The sequence below is a fragment of the Hypanus sabinus genome, chromosome 17 (genome assembly GCF_030144855.1).
Source record: "Hypanus sabinus isolate sHypSab1 chromosome 17, sHypSab1.hap1, whole genome shotgun sequence".
Lineage (NCBI taxonomy): Eukaryota > Metazoa > Chordata > Chondrichthyes > Myliobatiformes > Dasyatidae > Hypanus > Hypanus sabinus.
This window is the reverse complement of record NC_082722.1, coordinates 58,118,051-58,138,773: the sequence shown is the minus strand read 5'-3', so window position 1 is coordinate 58,138,773 and position 20,723 is coordinate 58,118,051. Positions and strand designations below refer to the sequence as shown.

Below are 20,723 nucleotides of genomic sequence, written 5' to 3'. Positions count from 1 at the left end.
TCCACAATCAGTACCCCGTTCCTGCCCTCTCCCCATATCCCTTGACTCCACTATCTTTAAGAGCCCTATCTAACTCTCTCTTGAAAGCATCCAGAGAATTGGCCTCCACTGCCTTCTGGGTCACAGCATTCCATAGATCCACAATTCTCTGGGTGAAAAAGTTTTTCCTCAACTCCGTTCTAAATGGCCTCTCCCTTATTCTTAAACTGTGGCCTCTGGCTCTGGACTCACCCAACATCGGGAACATGTTGGGAAATCCAGGGAAATTCTGGAGGAAAGCCTGATGCAGTCTGCAAGAGAACTTTGACTTGGGAGAATATTTGTTTTCCAGCAAGACAACGGCCACATGCATAAATGTTTTAAAACAACAAAGTTAATGTCCTGGAGTGGCCAAGTCAGAGTTCAGACCTCAATCCAATTGAGAATTTGTGGCTGGACTTGAATCTGACAGTGCTTGAGTAGTTTTATAAAGGAGAATGGGGAATAATCACAGTGTCTAGATGTTTAAAGCTGATAGAGACTTATCTACTCAGGCTGAAGGCTGTAATTACTACCAATGGGGCACCTACTAAATACTGTCTTGAAGGGAGTGAATACTTATGCATTCAATTACTTTGTGTTTTAAATTTGTAATTAAGTTAGTTAACTGTGTCGAGATCTGGTTTCACTTTGACATGAGTCTTCTTGTGTTGATCAGTATCACAAAAAACCAAACTGAATCCACTGTGATTCAATGTTGTTAAAAAAAACATGAAAACTTTCAAGGGTAGGGGGTGAATACTTTCTATAGGCACTGTGTGAGGCAGCAGCACTACCTGCAGCTCCACTGTGCTGTCCTCAAACATTTAGCACTATAGTGATGGAAAAATTCCTATTTCCCCAAACAGACAAAGAAAAAATCTGCTTACCCAAGAATAAATACAGATCCCTCCACTTTAAACATTTCAAGAATCTAGAAGAGAGATACTTTTGAGTAATGCTTTTTAATTTTAATATTTATTTTAAACAACTATGAGGCAACCATGAAATATGTCTATATGAACAGCAATCCAAAATTACAGGATAGATTTTCTTTTTAACCAGTCAGTGCAATTCTGCAATTCATTCGCCCAAATAAAATCTGAAAATGACTACAATGTTATAAAATAGACACCTGACCTTAAATTGTGAGCCTTGATTTTATATCTAATTGGGGGGCCATAACTTGAAATGGAATGAAGGCCATGTAGTAATATGCCAAGCTCTAATGATCTATTTCTAGTGCAGAGAATATTGGGAAGTCATACAGTAGGCTTAAGAGTAGTCTACGTTTTAGAATTGGGTGTTGGACCATCCTGGAAGATCTACACAATCAAGGGCAAGGATAATAAAGTACAGGTAATAGTGAAGGTATGGAAGCCCAAGTCATTCTTAAACTATTCCTGCTTCCACTAATCCTGCATGGAAAATTAAAGGTGTAATTTTGGAGTTATTTTATTGGAACTGCTTGCACTTCCTGGCATAAATCTGGCAGCTTAGTAGAACCTGATGTTGGATTCTGACATTGTAAAGGACTTGCTTGAAGTGGGAAGCCTTTTTGTCTGCCCAGCGCAGCTGGAGAGAATTGCAGTTGGTTACTGCCACTCAGTGTAGCAATATTTCACTGACTCTGTTTCTGGCTCTTTGGAACTGACTCAAAATTCAGGTTTGATTATGTGGTCGCTCTCTGTCTCTCTCCCTCTCTTGTGCAACTGATAGTGACACCAATGCCATCTCTATAGATTGATTTGGAGGCCACAGAGACTGGAAAGAGATCGCTACATTTCTCATTGAAGAGAGCTGAAGCATTTAAAATAAAATATTAAAAATGCAGGGATGTCAAATCAAATATTTGAGTAATGATTGGAGTGTATTAAGGTCCATTAAGTTTAGATATTTAATCATTGATTAAAGATTTTATTTAGAGATACAGCATGGTAACAGGGCCTTCCAGCACAATCAGCCCACACCATACAATTACACCCATGTGGCCAATTAACCTACTAACTGTTACAGCTTTAGAATGTGGGAGGAAACCGGGGAGAACTCATGTAATCACAAGGAGAACACACAAACAGTAATGAAATTGAACCCGAGTCACTGGCGCCATAATAGCATTATGCTAATTGCTGTGATATAGATGGGGACTAAATGAGCTTTGGGGTACCCACTGATCTTTAACTGAACACCATAATAAGATAACTGAAACTGCTGACATGACTATGAATGATCAATAAGGGGATCCCACTGAATTTAGTTTAAGATGGATTTTGAAGCTTCAAAGCAATTTCACTAATTCTTTATATTTTCCACCACAGAAAAAACAGTTTTATAATCAATAGTAATAGCAACCTGTGAACAAAGTCTGGTCATACATACAAATCATCCTTCACTTTCTCTGTAAATGTAACATTATACCCTGCATTTTGTTTTAATTCACTTTTGTACTATCTCAATGTAATTATGTTTGAAATAATCTCTCTAGGTGGCATGCAAACAAAAGTTTTTCCACTGTATCTCAGTGCATTTGACAATAATAAACAATTTATCACTACCAATTAAATATCATGATACGTGAATTACATTGCCGTGATTTACTTACCATCTTCTGGCTTTCAAACATTAGGTTCTTGTAGAAGTGGTGAAAGTGTTCAAAGCTAAGATCATCTTTAGAATTCCCCATGTCCTGAAAGCATCGACAGTGGTTATTTTGGATAAAATAATGAACATCAACTTTCCTTAACAAAGAATCTTCAATACCTGGCACAAGAATGATGCTGCTCCATAAGCCACGGAGCCTGCCTTACCAGTATAACTGCGACACTGTTGTGTGCAGACTGGCACAAAATGACAGAAAATGAAATAACAGCCCGGATATAACTCTCGTCATTCTGAACATGAACAATGGCAAAGCATTTTGTTAAGATGAAACCAGTTCTGTCATGCTCTACTTTTCTTCAATAATAATGGACGAGAGAATTGCAACAGTTGATGTTCTTTCACCAGCATCGTGTGCTCAGAGTTTAGAGAACATAACGGGGAAATAGATAAATAAAGCCCACTTTACTTTGAAAGCAGTGAAAATTACCAAAAATGAACAGTAAATTTGACATGGAACAAATATTATTTCTGACTTGTAAAATGGCATACATACTTTTGAGCCTGGGTTATTAAAGAAAATCAGTTTCCAAAGTTATTAATCACTAATAGACAATTCATTACAATAAACATATTATGCCTTGATATACCAATCCAAAGAGTGTAAATAAAATGTCTATCTTGTCATGTATTTTTAAACCGGTGCTGGATAGTTTAGTCATGGGAAGATCCATAAATGTCACTACTTTACAACAGTCCTGGCACTCTTGGAGTAAGCTTCTCCACTTCTTGAACTGTTAACTGTAGCTGTATTAATCCATCAATGAAATCCTTACTCTTACATTATTGTGGTAATTGAAACATCTGCAAAAGTGCTGAATCACAAGTCATTTTGGCTGACATCCACACTAGAAAATATACCTGAATTATTATCCAAAAATCATGTTCTATTGCTCTAAGCACAATATCTTATCATTGCCCCAGCATTTGCACTTCGTATTCATTGGCTGACACACAGCACAGAGGAGTGGGCCCAGGATCTGCAAAAGACACAGCAGATACATAACAGACACCTATGGCTGTCCTCTCCTCGTTCCTTCACTTAAGGACATGGACATCCTTCATCAGCACAGCAAGAACTGTGAACTTCATGAGCACAGGAGCCTCAGTGCTCTAAAACTTTGAGAATCCTTCTCACTGTGGAATGACTGACTTGCACTCTTCCAGACATACAATGACAGTGGCCACATGGAAATCGTAAGCTCTGCATGCTAGGGATATGTGTAGAAATATATTTTGGATGGCTTACGTACCAAGTATACCATAGATTAGAAACCTAGTTTTTATTGTTAAGATGAAATAATGCAATGCCCAAGGTAGTGATTAAAAGTGATTTGGTTGTTCCTCTAACATAGCACCACATAGCATCTAGTTTACCTCACTGAAATGTTTGTTTTTAAAAATCCGGGTAATCATTTGTACAGATCTAGTTCCTGCAATCAGAGATGATTTCTATCTCCCAGGTAGCTGCAATGTGGATGCAGTATGCTAAAGTTATGTTTCAGGTAAATACATAACTTGCAAGATGCTTGTGGGCTGGAAATGTTGTGCAGTATGAGACTTCTGTGTAGCCTGTATCTGCTTTCAATTCTCTGATCTTTGTGCTAATTTTGAACTGCTACAATTATGCACCATTTTTACTTGCACATCATTAACGGTGTTTTTTTTAAACACACCAAAGATGAAAAACAACTGAACTATTCAAGTGCAATCTAGTAGAGGGCGATATTACCAGGATCAGTAATGTCCTAAATAGACTAAATGGAATGTCTGCAACTTGAGATGTTAGTGTAACAAACACGCACAATGCAGGAGGAAGTCAGCAGATCAGGTAGCATCTATGGAGAGGAATAAATAGTCAATGTTCTGGGCCAAGACCCTTCATCAGGATGTTAATTCTGTCTTTCTGTCTCAACATGAGATCTATTGAGTAATTCCAGCATTTTCTAACTTTGGGCTGAGGCTTAAAAGCAGAAAATGTACAAAATTTCTCACTTGACTCTTGTTAGAAGCTATTGGGGAAATCTAAACCTTCAATGCAATTTTTCCTGAAATATGCACCCTCAGCAACGAATGCAAGGCAAAACCCAACACAGAAATGAAAACTAAGTTTAAGAATTTTTAACAAACAAATAAAGAAGGAATAAACAAAACATAGCAACTTCAGAAACTGTAACCGGCAAAAAATGTAAAGAATAAATACCCCCATCTTGTCCTTAAGGAACTTCATATTTGGTACTTTGAAATTCACTTGAGGTAGCATTATCTTCAGCTCCTTGAAGGAGATGCTGAAAAAATGTAAGAAGTTAGTTGTTTTAATCATATGGGAAAGAAGCCAAATATAGAAATGTAAATTCACAAATCACACACTCCAAGTCATATGTGAAGGAAGCATGGGTGAGACACTAAGGTCACAATGCTTTCACTATAAGTCTTCACCAGAGAGTGAGAGCTGGGAATTTAGTCCATAAAGTAGGAGACATATCCATTGCAGTGGATATTCACTGTCTAGGGCCAAAAGGGAGCCTTGTTTTTTGCCAATCTCAGCTTTCTATATACAGAAGTTGACACTTATAAAGATCAAAGGGCTGTTTCTGAATAATTTAAACTTCCAACTAATACTCTTTGCTGAGCTTCTAGTCATAAGCGGGAGCCAGTCTTCGGTTTGTAATTTGGAATTCTTTTATTAGATCGAAATCTTCTGTGAGTTCTAAATGTGTTTTAAGAATGTTGCTTCAATTTAAACATGTATCACTGAAAGTAAATTGTGCTTAAACTGAAATTACGTTCCCCTTGGTAGGGAGAGGGGCCCACTGTTCAAATAGTGAGTATGGGCAGCTAAACTCCTCATGAAGGATATACAGGGAAGTGAACTCGTCTTTGAGGGTTGAGTAGTTGCAGTATAACCTCCCTTTAGTGGGAGTACCCGCGGCTATTTATATCAGATACAGCTTGAAGATTTTGTTTAAGCTTATGACCTCACAGTCAGCAAACCCAATATCATCACATCATCAGTATGCACAGGCTAAGGCTAAAGCAGTTTTTTTAGCAAGCAAGTTGAACGGATTAATTCTATCCTTGCATTTCAGAATGAGGATTTTTTTTATAAGAAGCTATTGAAAAGAAATTGAATTGAGAACATGTTGGAGCATTTACCAGTGATGTATTGCTATTCCATCTGGGATGGCATTTCAACTAAATCTTGTTATTCCAAAGACAAGGCCCAGAAGGCCAGTTGTCTTTTTCTGATATACCGTCACTCCCTCCTTCTTTCACTGCAAGTAAGCAATGATCCCAAAATGGTGGAAGCTTTCTTCCACAGCTGAAAATCAGTGTGTGTGAAAACCTGCAATATCAATTCATCTCAAAAGGATCGTAAATATTTCACTTAAAATTGTAAAATGGCACAGCTTTCTGCCTAAAGCAACAGAGCAAACTGTACTTTAAAGGCAGACTGTGCCTGCATTTCAGTGGAGAACTGAACCTATGATATTTTTCTAAATTGAAAAATATCTCCACTTGAAAATATTTGGAATGAATTCCAGTTTAGGTGAAATAAGTTACTAGCAAACAAGCTTGGGTTATTCCTTTCGCCCACTCAAAACTAAGCTTCTAACTAAACCACTAGTATGGCAATTCCTGAGTGAGTAAAGATATGGAATGTTGAGAGTAAAATCTAATCCAAAACAAATTTTAAAATACAAAGCAAGGTGAAATTAGTTGCATATGACACCACAGCAATAAGGATCTAAGTTTCACTACAACACTAAAACTCAGTTCTGCATAAAAAAAGCAAATTCAGTTCTTTTAAAGATTTTTAAGCAAAGCACTGTATCACAAAGACCATAAATGTAAGGATTTTTATGCTTAAGCCCAGATGAGGCACATGATGACAACAGATCTGTCAAACAAAATGGATTTCAAAGGTATAAGGAAAGATGGATCTTTCAGAATGCCTGATATAAGAAATTTTTGAACTCTGAATTATTTCCTTTCCTATCACAGTAATATAGAAAACCTACAACACGAAACAGGCCCCTCAGCCCACAATGCTGTGCTGAACATATGCTTACTTTAGAAATTACCAAGAGTTACCCATAGCCCTCTACTTTTCTAAGGTTCATGTACCTTTCCAAGTGTCTCTTAAAATACTATCATATCCGCCTCCACCACAGTCTCCAGCAGCCCATTCTACGCACTCACCACTCTCTGCGTAAAAAACTCACCCCTGACATCTCTTCTGTACCTGCTTCCAAGCATCTCTGATCCCTCTGATCATCTTAAACATAGCTATCAGGTCACTTCTCATCCTCCGTCTTCCAAGTAAAAAGGCCAAGTTCACTCAACCTATTTTCATAAGGCGTGTTCCCGAATCCAGGCAAAATCCTTATAAATCTCCTCTGCACCCTTTCTAGTTTCCACATACTTCCTGTAGTGATGTGACCAGAACTAAACACAGTATTCCAAGTGGGATCTGACCAGGGTTCCATACATCTGTAACATTACCTCTCGGCTCTTGAACTTAAATCCGTGGATGAAGAAGGCCAGTGCACCATATGCCTTCTTAAACACAGAGTCAACCTGCGTAGCAGCTTTGAGTGTCCTATGGACTCAGACCCCAAGATCCCTCTGATCCTCCACACTGCCAAGAGTCTTACCATTAATACTATACTCTGCCATTATTTTTGATCTACCTTACACTTATCTGGGTTGAACACCACTTGCCACTTCTCAGCCCAGTTTTGCATCTTACCGATGTCCAGCTATAACCTCTGAAAGCCAACACACTATCCACAACAGTGCCAACCTCTGAGTCATCAGCAAATTCACTAACCCATCCCTCCAATTCCTCATCCAGGTCATTCATAAAAATCACAAAGAGTAGGGGTCCCAGAACAGATCCGTGAGGCACCCCACTGGTCACCGACATCCATGCAGAATATGGCCCATCTACAACCACTCTTTGCCTTCTGTGGGCAAGCCAGTTCTGGATCCATAAAGCAATGTCCCCTTGGATCCCATGCCTCCTTACTTTCTCAATAAGCCTTGCATGGGAGACCTTATCAAATACCTTGCTGAAATAAATCTACGGCTCTACCTTCATCAATGTGTTTGGTCACATCTTCAAAAAATTCAATCAGACTCATAAGGCACAACCTGCCTTTGACAAAGCCATGCTGACTATTCCTAATCATATTAAGCCTCTCCAAATGTTCATAATTTTGGCATTCATAGCAAAAGGATTTGAGTACAGGAGCAGGGAGGTTCTACTGCAGTTGCACAAGGCCTTGGTGAGACCGAACCTAGAATATTGTGTCCAGTTTTGGTCCCCTAATCTGAGGAAAGACATTCTCGCCATAGAGGGAGTACAGAGAGGGTTCACCAGATTGATTCCTGGGATGGCAGGACTTTCATATGAAGAAAGACTGGATCAACTAGGCTTATACTCACTGGAATTTAGAAGATTGAGGGGGGATCTTATTGAAACGTATAAAATTCTAAAGGGATTGGACAGGCTAGATGCAGGAAGATTGTTTCTGATGATGGGGAAGTCCAGAACAAGGGGTCACAGTTTAAGGATAAAGGGGAAGCCTTTTAGGACTGAGATGAAGAAAAACTTCTTCACACAGAGAGTGGTGAATCTGTGGAATTCTCTGCCACAGGAAACAGTTGAGGCCAGTTCACTGGCTATATTTAAGAGAAAGTTAGATATGGCCCTTGTGGCTAAAGGGATCAGGGGGTATGGAGAGAAAGCAGGTACAGGGTTCTGAGTTGGATGATCAGCCATGATCATACAGAATGGCGGTGCAGGCTCGAAGCGCTGATTGGCCTACTCCTGCACCTATTTTCTATGTTTCTAGGTTATTCCTATCAGTTTGGGTCAGTCTAGGATTATTTAAGGAACATATATACAGATTTCCACTGACAGTAAACTGCAAAGTTAGTTCAATAACTGTGTAAGATTAGGCATTTCCAAAGATTCACTATTCCTTGAATGAAGAAATTTCTCATCTCAGTGCAATCTGGTTGATCCACCTCCTAAATGCAAGATCCATGCATTCTTTTGATTTCTCAATTGAACTGCTGAGAAGAGAGCATCAGAATGGAACATTTTCCAGATTGAGATATTAGAAAGGATTACCAAATAACATGAAGGATACTTTATCCCCAAAATAATAATAAATTTTGTCTGTTCAGCAGTCAATCCATCACCATTGCTTAGTTAACAGTGAAGTGGTGGAAGGAGATAAGAGCAATTTCATATACAGGGAAAGACTCACAAATATCTTGCTTACTACTGCTGAATGGCATTAGAATCAGTTGATGCTGGTCTCTATTTCAAACACCTGTATGCAAGATGTGAGTGCCAGAGGAGAGGAAAATGGACTTCACCTTTAACTGAGTATGAAAACAATGAGCCCTAGAAAACATGATGCAGAGATAATTCTAATTATCAGAGGCCTGTGATTGCAATTTTCAGGGAGTAACTTTTAGTCCAGATGTCAACAGCTTCTTAGACTGAAAACTCGCTTCAGTCAGGAGACAGATGCCAATAGTTGCTAAGAGTAAGACACGGAAGATGTTCAAGTATTAATCGATAAGTGGTGGTTTTGACATATGACAACTCAGTGGCAGACAAGGACAACCTTGCCTAACAAAAATCCCATAATTCCCCGGTCTTGGGTAACACCTGCACTTCCATATCCACACCATTATCATCAAGAAACAAACTTAAGTCTACCTAACACTGCGGTTCAAGAAGCACAGAAAGCCAATGAACTTTACCTGTTTCTCCTTGTGAAGTCCACAGAATAAAACTGTTTCCTCAGCCAGCTGAAAGTGACAGGAAAAACATATCAGAATGGAAAGAACTCACAAAAGCATTGTTACATTTTCGCTTGTGCATTTCCAGCAACAAGTTACAAGGCAGCAACAAGAGGACGTATGTCACAATGCTCTATACCAAGAATTAAAAGCAGTGCAGTGTCAAACTGCAATCAATTGCTCACAGAACTTCATGCAGCTCCAAAGAACACTTCAGATTTTTGAGATCTTCTATCATAAATGTTATTAATTTTTGTCTATGAAGTTTTAGAAACATAGAGACATAGAAAACCTACAGCACAATACAGGCCTTTCGGCCCGCAAAGTTGTGCCGAACATGTCCCTAACTTAGAAATTACTAAGCTTACCCATAGACCTCTATTTTTCTAAGCTCCATGTACCTATCCAAAAGTCTCTTAAAAGACCCTATCATATCCGCCTCCACCACCGTTGCTGGCAGTCCATTCCACGCACTCACCACTCTGAGTAAAAAACTTAGCACTGACATCTCCTCTGTACCTACTCCCCAGCACCTTAAACCTGCATCCTCTTGTGGCAACCATTTCAGCCCTAGGAAAAAGCCTCCGACTATCCACACAATCAATGCCTCTCATCATCTTATACACCTCTATCAGGTCACCTCTCATCCTCCGTCGCTCCAAGGGGAAAAGGCTGAGTTCACTCAGCCTAATCTCATAAGGCATGCTGCCCAATCCAGGCAACATCCTTGTAAATCTCCTCTGCACTCTTTCTACGGCTTCCACATCCTTCCTGTAGTGAGGTGACCAGAACTGAGCACAGTACACCAAGTGGGGTCTGACCAGGGTCCTATATAGCTGCAACATTACCTCTCGGCTCCTAAATTCAATTTTATGATTGATGAAGGCCAATACACCGTATGCCTTCTTAACCACAGCGTAAACCTGCACAGCTGCTTTGAGCGTCCTATGGACTCGGAACCCAAGATCCCTCTGATCCTCCACAGTGCCAAGAGTCTTACCATTATATACCATTTTATATGGCAGTAAACTAGTATTGAATTGAATGGACTTTATTTCTTATATCTTTCACATACATGAGAAGTAAAAATCTTTAAGTTACATCTCTGTCTGAATGTGCAATTGATAATAACTGGAACAGTCAATGTAATATAGAGTACACTCAAACCAGCGTGAGTTCATCAGCCTGATGGCCTGGTGGAAGGAGGAGTCCTGCAGTCTGTACTACATTGACTGCGTTTTGCTAGGATACCGTTTCCCAGATGGTAGCAGCCGAAATAGATTGCGATTGGGGTGACTTGGGTCCCCAATGATTTTTACACACCTGCCCTTATAAATGTCCTGAATCATGGGAGGTTTGCATCTACAGATGCGTTGGGCTGTCCGCATTACTCTCTGCAGAGCCCTGCGATTGAGGGAAGTACAGTTCCCATACCAGGCAGTGATGCAGCCAGTCAAGATGCTCTCAATTGTGCCCCTGTAGAAAGTTCTTAGGATTTGGGGCCCATACCAAACTTCCTCAACTGTCTGAGGTGAAAGAGGCACCCTTGTACTTTCTTCACCCCACAGCTGGTGTGTACAGACCACGTGAGGTCCTTGGTGACGTGGATGCTGAGAAACTTAAAGCTGTTTACCCCCTCAACCCCAAATACCAAAAGGGTATGCGTCACCCTTTTGTCTATCTGTAGAAATTTACAAGTCTTTGGTGACATACCAAATCTCAAGATAGTATGTCATTAATGAAGTAGAGCTAATATGCTCACTTCAGACTGCTACCTTCAGGAAGGAGATATGTGAGCATGAAGACCTACACAAAATATTTCAAGAACAATTTCATCTCCTCCAACGTCAGATTTCTGAACAGCGAATGAACCCATGAACACCACCTCATTATTCCTCCCTAGCACTACTTTTTTAAATTTATTGTAACGTAATATTTATGTCTTGCACTGTACTGGTGGCACAAAACTACAAATTTCATGACATGTCACCGATAATAAACCAGATTCTGGTTCTGAAATTATCCTGACTCACGGCCTGGTACAGCAATTTCAATGCAAGTGTACATAAGAAGCTGTAAATAGTGGCCACAGCTTCATCCATCAGGGGCACAGCGGCCCCAACATCAAAAGCATCCATGTGAGGCACTGCCTCAAGAAGGTGGCATCTGTCATCGAGGATCCTCATCACCTGGGCAATGTCCCCCTCTCACTTCTACTATCTGGCAGGAGGCACAGAAGCTTGAAGCCCCACACCATCAGGTTCTGGGACAGCTACTTTTTTTTTGAAACCACAAGGTTTTTGAACTAACCTGCACAACTCTAATCCTATTGAGCACTGTGGACCACCTTTTGCAGTACAGTGGTAACGCTTCTATATTCTTTGCACTAATGTCTTTGCTGTATTATATAGCAAGTGTATAATGTCGGTATCAGTTATGTTCTGTGCGTTGTCTGATTCTACGTGCATGTGATGCTGCTGCAAGTTTTGCACCGTAGCTGCACCTCACTGTACTTGTGCATACGACAACAAACTTGATTTGAAGCAGCAATGAGGTGTTCATACCCGATCATTGGAAGCCGAGGCAAGCAGAATGTTGGAATGGAGACCCATTCATTGCTCGAGTCATTGCAGTGTGTCCCAAGCTCATTTTGTCCCCTTAGTAGGTGCACCCAAAAGATCCGACTTTTGTCACAATGGCATACAACATACAGTGTAGGCAAAATGCAGAATTCCATCAGACAAGATAAAATGAGAGTGCCCAGGTTAATTACCCAATGGGCATAATTTCACCCAGAAATTATTAAGAGTGGGATGCAATTCAGGTTAAATTACTTTCTTGCAGGTGCAAAATGATTTAATTTTTCTACGCATAAATCTATACCGAAACATTATTCGCATGTTCAATATCGTTTCAGGTTTGTTTGCATAGAAGAGCAATCGACAAAGCAACTTAAACACAAGACCGCCATGCATCACTCTACCTTTCGACTAGTAAGGGTGTCGCTGCACTTTGAGCTTCTTTCTGGAGGATTTCCAGACCCTTTATCCATTTGGAAGCTTCGTCTTTCGAATTAGCTGTAGAAATAGAAGACAATTGTGAAACGCTTATTAATGCTTTCTTCAGTCAGTTCACTTACAGCCGTAGTTAGACCTGTGAGGGGAACGCATTTAACTCAAAGTAACTCGATATAAAAAGAATCATGTAGCTGTACCGTATTGACAGTTTTGCAATGTACTGCTATGAATTAACCCAGTATATGCTAGAAGGAATTATCAACACAAATTTGCCCTCTTCTTGCAGTGTTTTTTAAATATATTCTTAATGCAGTTTATATTAATTTTTATGTACTACACTTTGCTGCTGCAACCACAGAACAACACATTTCACAATATATGTCAGTGATAATCAACCTCATTTTGATTCTGAAATAAATGATTTAAACACAAGGCAAAGTAAATAAGATCTTAATTATGCAAAGACACAGATACCATCGGTTGGTGCATTTGTGGAGTCAGTCACAGAAACTGGGAATGACAAGTTTTCAACAAAATTTGCAATTGAATGTGAGAATAACAACCACACTGCTGACAGACCAAAGGGTTAATGAAGGTTTTCCTCACTCACAATTCAGAAGCAAGGGATTTAAGAATCTCAGATTAGGAGATAGTAAAATGACACTTTATGTATTTAGAAGTTACAGTTTTAATGCAGAGTTTTCACAGATCTGGCTAAAAGGTCTGTCTACATTTTAGTCTGGGATAGAGCATTCAAACTAAAAAGCAGACAAATCCTTTGCTCCCATTTGCCTGACGTCAGGTAACTCGGGCAATACTCAGCAATGTCAGAGACTGACCAACACCTCCACCCATAAACTTGATCACTACTTTATTATTTCCCATCAGTCACCTTTTGTACAGCTTAGCTTCACCTTATGGATGTAATGTATAAAAGCTATCATACGTATTCATATTTACGGGTATTGTACGTTTTCTTTTATTGTGTTCTTTATCTTTAGTGTTTTTTTTTGTGCTGCTGCAGATCTGGAGTAACAATTATTTTGTTCTCCTTAGGCTAAGTCCACACTACGCTGGATAAGTCCGTAACTGAAGCTTTTTCTCTTCATTTTGACTCTCCATCCACACTGAAACGGCTTTTTTCCTCCCAGAAAATTGAGCTTTTCTAAAACACCTTCCTGAGTGCGTAAATTTGAAAACGCTGCTTGGGCAGAGTAGTATAGATGGGGTAACCGGAGATCTCTAAATACGTTGTCATGACGTGCCAGAACAGATGGTGGCAGCAGCACAGCATTGCATTGTTTTCTGGAACACAACCCCCCCCAGACAACCTAACAATTTCAGAACAGACGGCAACGAGACTGAAGCCAGAAGTGTTAGAAATGTACTCACCAAATACTTTGACCCACAACTTACTGAATAAATAAGTATACTCACTTTGCTCTGTTTTCTGTCCTTGCTCGTATGAAGGTGGTTTACCTATTTATGCAAGTACTTCTCTGACAATAGATGTGTAACAGCCTAATGTAACATTGTATGGAAATACAAGATAACACTGATGCAGACATATTTTATACATTTAACAAGGTGCTTTATCAATGCAACAGAGTTAGTCAGTTTTTCGATGTTCATAGTCAGCCGGGTCATACTGTCCATGAACTCCCTGTCAGTTGCCTCCACACACTCCAGTATTTGTTTTTTTTTTAGTTTTAAGTCCTCCTGCACAAGAGCCAACAGCTGTCCGTCGTTTGGCAATTTCTTCTCAAGTTTTTTCGAGTCTGTAACTGCACAAATGTGCACATTCACAGCTAGATTTGACACCAAGCATGTCGCTTGTTTTCTGAAGATGTGTCCTGCGCGTGCCCAGTAGGAGGAAATTCACCCAAATACCCGTTTTAACGTGAACGGAAGTATTTTCAAAAACGCTTGGTGTAGACGCCTATCGTTTTTACACAAAACCGGCATTTTGAAAATTATCCAGTCTAGTGTGGACGTAGTCTCAGATTCAGATGTATTTATCATGTGTATGTTGGAACATACGGTGAACTGTGTCGTTTGCATTAACAACCAAAACAAGCGAAGGATGTGCTGGGAGCCGCCCACAAATGTTGCCACACATTCCAGTGCCATGATGACATGCCCAATTCTGAAAGAGAGCCAATCTCCTTCAATGGCTGACAGCTATCATAGCTATGTTGCTAATTAAAGACACTTTGGGGTTCGATCTGTGAAACCTATGCACTCGAAAAGCTCGAGTCGTGAGAAGGTATTTGGTGGAGGACAAACAGGGCAAGGACCCTACCAATGGTACAATGAAACAACACACACAAAAGGCCGGAGGAACTCAGCAGGTCAGGCAGGATCTATGGACATGAATAATCAGCTGATGTTTCAGGCCGCGGCCTTTCTCCGGTCCTGAAGAGGCGCCTGGGCCTGAAACGTTGATTCATTTCCATGGATGCCGCCTGACCTGCTGAGTTCCTCCAGCATTTTGTGTGCATTGCTGTAGATTTCCAGCATCTGCAGGATCTCTTGTGTTTAACATTTGGTGCTGTAAAGCAACAGAAAGGCGGTTCTGTGGTCATTGGAAATGAATTCTTTTCAAGTGAATGTCAGGAAGCAAAACTTCAAAGAAATCTGATGTACATTCCGCACATAAATGGCAACAAATAGCTCAAAAGTGAAGAAGTCCCTGGGAGACAGAGGTTACTTTCAACAAGGCTGAAGCACTGGTAGCAAATAGATTTTATCATTTGGTGGAGGTTGTAGATCAGAAAGCAAGAACGTCTGGAGGCTGTTGAAGGTTTGATAGAAATGGGGGTGTCTATATGATTAGGAGTTGACAACACTGTTTTAAAACTACGTTTTAAAATCTCCTTGAATGATGTATGTCTTCCATTTTCCTTTCAATATAACCCCTGAAAATGAGCAATATTTTGTTTTCTAACTGATTTATAAAGTGCGATTGCTCTATAAACTTTAATGTGGTGCAAGTTAATTTAGTATGGAAATTGCATGACACACTTGAGGGACACAGAGAGGTGAGTGAGGAAATGAAAAGTTAGTAGGCGTGTTTTCGGTGTGTGTGCTGAGAAAGATAAAACATAACAAGGTGTCAGTGAAAGGAATCTAGATTGTTTGTGTGAAAGTGCGTGCGACTGTTTGCTGAGCTGTTCCATATTTTAATGTAGCTCTTTAAAGAGTTTATATTAAGAGAAGTGCATACTCTTCTTCAGAAGTGAAAACTATTGTGATCCTGTCATTGCTTTTCGAAATGTTCAACTTTGTACAGTCTTAGAAATAAATCTGAAGACTTTAGAGTGAACAGCCTTTAACTGCAGATATTGCAACAAACACAACATGCTGGAGGAACTCAGCAGGTCTGGCAGCATCTGTGGAAATGAATAAACAGTCAACATCTCAGGCCAAGACCCTTCATAGGACTGGAAAGGAAGAAAGAAAGTGGAAGGGAGAAAGAGAAAGGAGACAAGTTAGGTGATAACTCCACCCACCTAGCTTCACTTACCATCTGCAAACACGAGGAAATCTGTAGATGCTGGAAATTCAAGCAAAACACACAAAATGCTGGTGGAACACAGCAGGCCAGGCAGCATCTATAGGGAGAAGCCCTGTCGATGTTTCGGGCTGACACCCTTCGTCAGGACTGTCCTGTGTGTTGTTCTAATATCTTCTGCCTTTCTTTCCAGTCCTGATGAATGAATCGGCCCAATATGTTGACTCTATTACTTTCCATAGATGCTGCCTGACCTGCTGAGTTTCACCAGCATTTTGGTTTTGTTGCACTGTACTTCTAGCATGTGCAGAACCTTCTGTGATTTGCAGATAATGCTCTGACTTCTTTTGCCAACAGGACTTCTTGACAACTATGAAAGATTAATAGTGTAATGAATATGATATGGCCTTGAAGACAAAATTCTAGCTTACAGTATTTGGCTTTAAATTAATTTACCTTTGTGAAGTACAACTGGACTATGGATAGAAACTATTTTTGTCGCATGCAATCCAAATTCAAATGACTAGAATCACTAACACAGTCTGATTCAATTCAATGGGAACTAGTACTTCCTATTCACTCTTTGCTCATGGACAAAGAGAAGAAACCATAGATGTCAGAAAAGAGATAAGGGAAGGATTTTGTCCTCTTCCTCGAGTATAAGTTGAAGAATTTCCTTTATACTTCAAGGGAAGGTCTTTTTGAAAAGCTTGGTTAAAATGGAAGACTTCACAAGTTGTGTGGATCTCCAACCTAGTTATCCTCCTTATACGAGAGTGTTGGAAGTTATAGTAATACAATAATTACAGTCTCCAGTATTATTTAGCACTTGTAAGCCCACAGGCGCCTAAAGAAAGAATGACAATGTTGTAATTTACTGAAGTTGATTGCAAGCATGTGCTCTCTGTCTCTGTCTCTCATTCTTTCTTTCATCAGGTAGCAAGTATTGATTTGAATTATATTTAGAGAACTGAAGACCCAAAATAATTCTATACAATTCTGATTTATGTATGGTGTGAGTTATGACAATCTCTAATTATGGATTCAAAGTGCCCACATATTAAAGCAAAACACTTTTGCAGTTGATATTTTTGGAAACAGTTCGAGAATGAGTAGGTTGTAAACTCAAATGCAAGCTTTCTTAACAGGTTTCACCAAACAAAATGAAAATTATTTTAAAAACAACCTATACAGCAAGATCAATGGACTCTTTAGTACAATCTCTTTAGCAACTCTAAAATAACAGTTATTAAGTTTGCAAGCTCTATAGCCAAAAGCTTTCACAGAGTCACTTGAAAAATGTACATAGCTGAAAATGACATGTCCCATTTTGTGAAGCCAATGCTTTGTTAATTTTAAAATAAAATATATCAAATAAATCTACAGTAAGCATTTCTGTTTTATTGGATGGGGACATAATTCTGTCATGGAAACACCTACTACCTTCATGGTCATCTCCAAGCCACACACTTTTCTGACCTGGAAATATTATTGCCATTTCCCTAAAAATGCTGGATCTAAATTCTGGAAGTCCCTCCCTGAAAACATGATGGAAGTTTCTTAACCAGAAGGACTGCAGTGATCCAACAAGGCATTTGAACATCACACACGGGGGACCAGCAATATGTACAAACACTGAACAGTAATCCAAACACAATCATGTTAATGAAACTGCACACTTTTGAGGAAACTCCATTACATTTTCCAGAACACTTAACACTTTGCACAACATCTGCCTTCCAAATTGTCAGTTTTACTTTCCCAGGAGTTTCTGCTCTTCCTAACAAGATCTTCTGTCGATTCAGCTTGAATCTTCAAAATGGAGAATGGCTTCACTACATTGACCAAGGACTCAGGGACAATGACAATGAATTATTTTCTATTGGTCTGACCACTCACCTGCCAAACTGAGATTGTTCAGAACAAACTCAGATCCATAGAACACTGTGAAGCAGACATCATCGTTGTACTTGTCTCTTTGTTCTTTTGAAATCTGCTCAAAGTCCTTTGAGTTTTTCCCAAGGCGAAGTTCTTTGATCTCTTGTAAATCAACTAAGAGCAAAGAGAATATTCATGTCAGATACTGCACATTAGCTTTTAGGTGAGAATGTTTTACACTCATCCTGGGACTAAATATCTCCATTTGCAGTTAGATCCTTGACATCCCAACCAAAAGACCCAATTGGTAAGAGTAAGCAGCAACATTAGTGCCCCAAAAGGCTGCCTCCCCAGTCCCCTACTCTACTCAAAGATTCAAAGTTCATTTTATCATCAAAGTATGTACAGTCAGCCCTCCGTATTCGCGAGGGATTAGTTCCGGTACCCCTCACAGATACCAAAAAAAGCAGATGCTCAATTCCCTTATTCAACCTGTCTCAGTGCGGTGGACATTAGGACTTGGCGGCAGAGCTCTGAATCTGCAGTGTTTCTGTTCACGAAAATAATCATGATCACGATTGAAAATAAGGTGGAAATAATAAAACGATCAGAAAGAGGTGAAACGCCATCAGTCATTGTAAAAGTGTTAGGCTATGTCGGTCAACGATCGGAACAATTTTAAAGGATAAAGTGAGAAAGGCCCTGCCCCGATGAAAGCTACAATTATTACTAAGCAACGCAGTGGCTTAATTATTGACTTTGGGGTTTTGATCCTCCACATCAACCCGGCACGTTGGAGAGCGCACTCGGGAGTGGTCTGTCACTAGATTGAACTCGGGAACTTCCGTTCCCGAGCCCGGCGCTGAAACATACATTCCTAAGTGTTTTATGTGCACAGAAAGGTAAAATATATACTATATACTAAGACAAACGTTTGACTGACTGACGCTAAATAATACTGGGTGTACCTGCTCCGACTTACTTAGTAAGGGAACTTCTGATTTTTTTCGATTCCGATCCACGATAACTCACGCATATCCTCCCGTATACTTTAAATCATCTCTAGATTACTTATAATACCTAATACAATGTAAACGCTATGTAAATAGTTGTTATACTGCATTGTTTAAGGAATAATGAAAAGAGAAAAAAGTCAGTACATGCTCGAACAAGTGCTGAAGAGCACTTCCAGGTTTTCGCGATTCGCGGTTGGTTGAATTCATGGATGCAGGACTCGCGGATAAGGAGGGCCGACTGTATGTAGAATGTAACTCTGAGTATTCGTCTTCTCAAGATAGCCATGAAACAAAGAAAAAGAAACAAAAACATGCAACCCCCAAACGTCTAACCCACTCCCTTGCTGAAAACTCCCTCTACACTCACCATTGCACGGCCAGACTCTGCTTAAACTCCAACTACAAGTTTACAGATGATACCAATGTACTCGGCCATATATCACAAATAACAATGGGTCAGAGTATCAGGAGGTGATAGACAGCAAAGTCACATGGTTTCAGGACAACAACCTTTCCCTTAATGCCATCTAAAGAGTTGGAAGGGAGGTGGTGGACATGCCTCTACTGACATCATTGATGCTATGGTCAAGAAGTTCAAGAGCTTCAAGTCCCCAGGAATGAACATCAGGAACGTTCAGGATTATCAGGAGTGCTGTGTACATGGGGCCTGTAGCATTGTCAATGATCCCTCCCATACAACAATATCTTTGACCGCCACCACTCCCCCCCTCCCCCAATCAAGCAGGAGGTCCTGTAGCACTAGGTCAAGGTACGTTAAGCTGGGAAGCAGCTTCTTCCTGAGGCTGTGAGACTACTGAACTCCCTGCTACCATCCAGGTCTCATCACATATGAAGCATTAGTACCTTAATACTGTTCGCTTTTTGACTTGTGTTGTAAATGCACCTTATTATTTGTTAATTTAACTTTACTTGAATTATTTCTGTGCCATGTGTGAGTTTTATGTGGCATAGTCCAGAGGAATGTTGTTTTATTGGGAGGTATATGTATATAGTTGAATGACAATAAACTTCAACTTGAACATCGCTAATGCTCCTGCCTGACCTGGTCCAACTACACTGACACTGCAGCCAAGAAAGCTCACCCGCATCTCAAACTTGCTCAGGAGGCTACAGAAGTTCAGTATGTTCTCCCTGACCCTCTCCAATTTTTATCGAAGCAGCATAAAATGCATCCCATCTGGATGCACCTCAGCTGAGTACAGCACCTGCTCTGCCAGCAACTGCAGAGTTACGGATGTTGTTCAAAGTATCGCAGGAGCCAGCCTCCCTTCTATGGATTACATCTGTCTACAGCACACTGCCTTGGTGAAGCAGCCAACATAACTAAACACACCACCCACCATGAACATTCTTCTCCCCCCACCACATTCAGAAGGTACAGAAGCCCGAAGATATGCACCACCAGGCTCAAAGACTGATTCTATCCCGCCATTTCCCTGATTTACAAGACAGACTCTTGACCTTATAATCTATCTCAATGTGGCCTTGCACTTTATTGTCGAGCTACACTGTACTTTATCTATAAGTGTGACACTTTATTCTGTTCTCTGTAATTGCTTTGCTTCATACTACCTCAATGCACCGTGTAATTGAGGCAATCGAAGGGCAGCACAATAGTGTAGCAGTCAACATGACTCTATTAGAGTGCCAGGGTTCATTTCCCGCTGCTGACTGTAAGGAGTCTGTAGTCTCTTGCCATGACCGTGTGGGCTTCCTCCAGGTGCTCTGGTTTCCTCCCACATTCTAAAGATGTATGGATTACGGTTAGTAAGTAGT

General features: G+C 40.1%; 1 protein-coding gene across 1 annotated transcript in view; it reads right to left on the bottom strand.

Annotated features, from left to right (window-relative positions):
* LOC132406973 (1-phosphatidylinositol 4,5-bisphosphate phosphodiesterase gamma-2-like) overlaps positions 1 to 20,723 on the bottom strand; it is a 204,665-nt gene that overhangs the window by 56,870 nt on the left and 127,072 nt on the right. Inside the window, exons 2-7 of the mRNA XM_059993146.1 lie at positions 17,932 to 18,084; positions 12,485 to 12,578; positions 9,463 to 9,510; positions 4,880 to 4,964; positions 2,621 to 2,704; positions 909 to 952 (exon numbers count right to left, since the gene is read on the bottom strand). Of these exons, the coding sequence (XP_059849129.1) occupies positions 909 to 952; positions 2,621 to 2,704; positions 4,880 to 4,964; positions 9,463 to 9,510; positions 12,485 to 12,578; positions 17,932 to 18,084 (508 nt within the window). The remainder of the gene's footprint in view (positions 1 to 908; positions 953 to 2,620; positions 2,705 to 4,879; positions 4,965 to 9,462; positions 9,511 to 12,484; positions 12,579 to 17,931; positions 18,085 to 20,723) is intronic.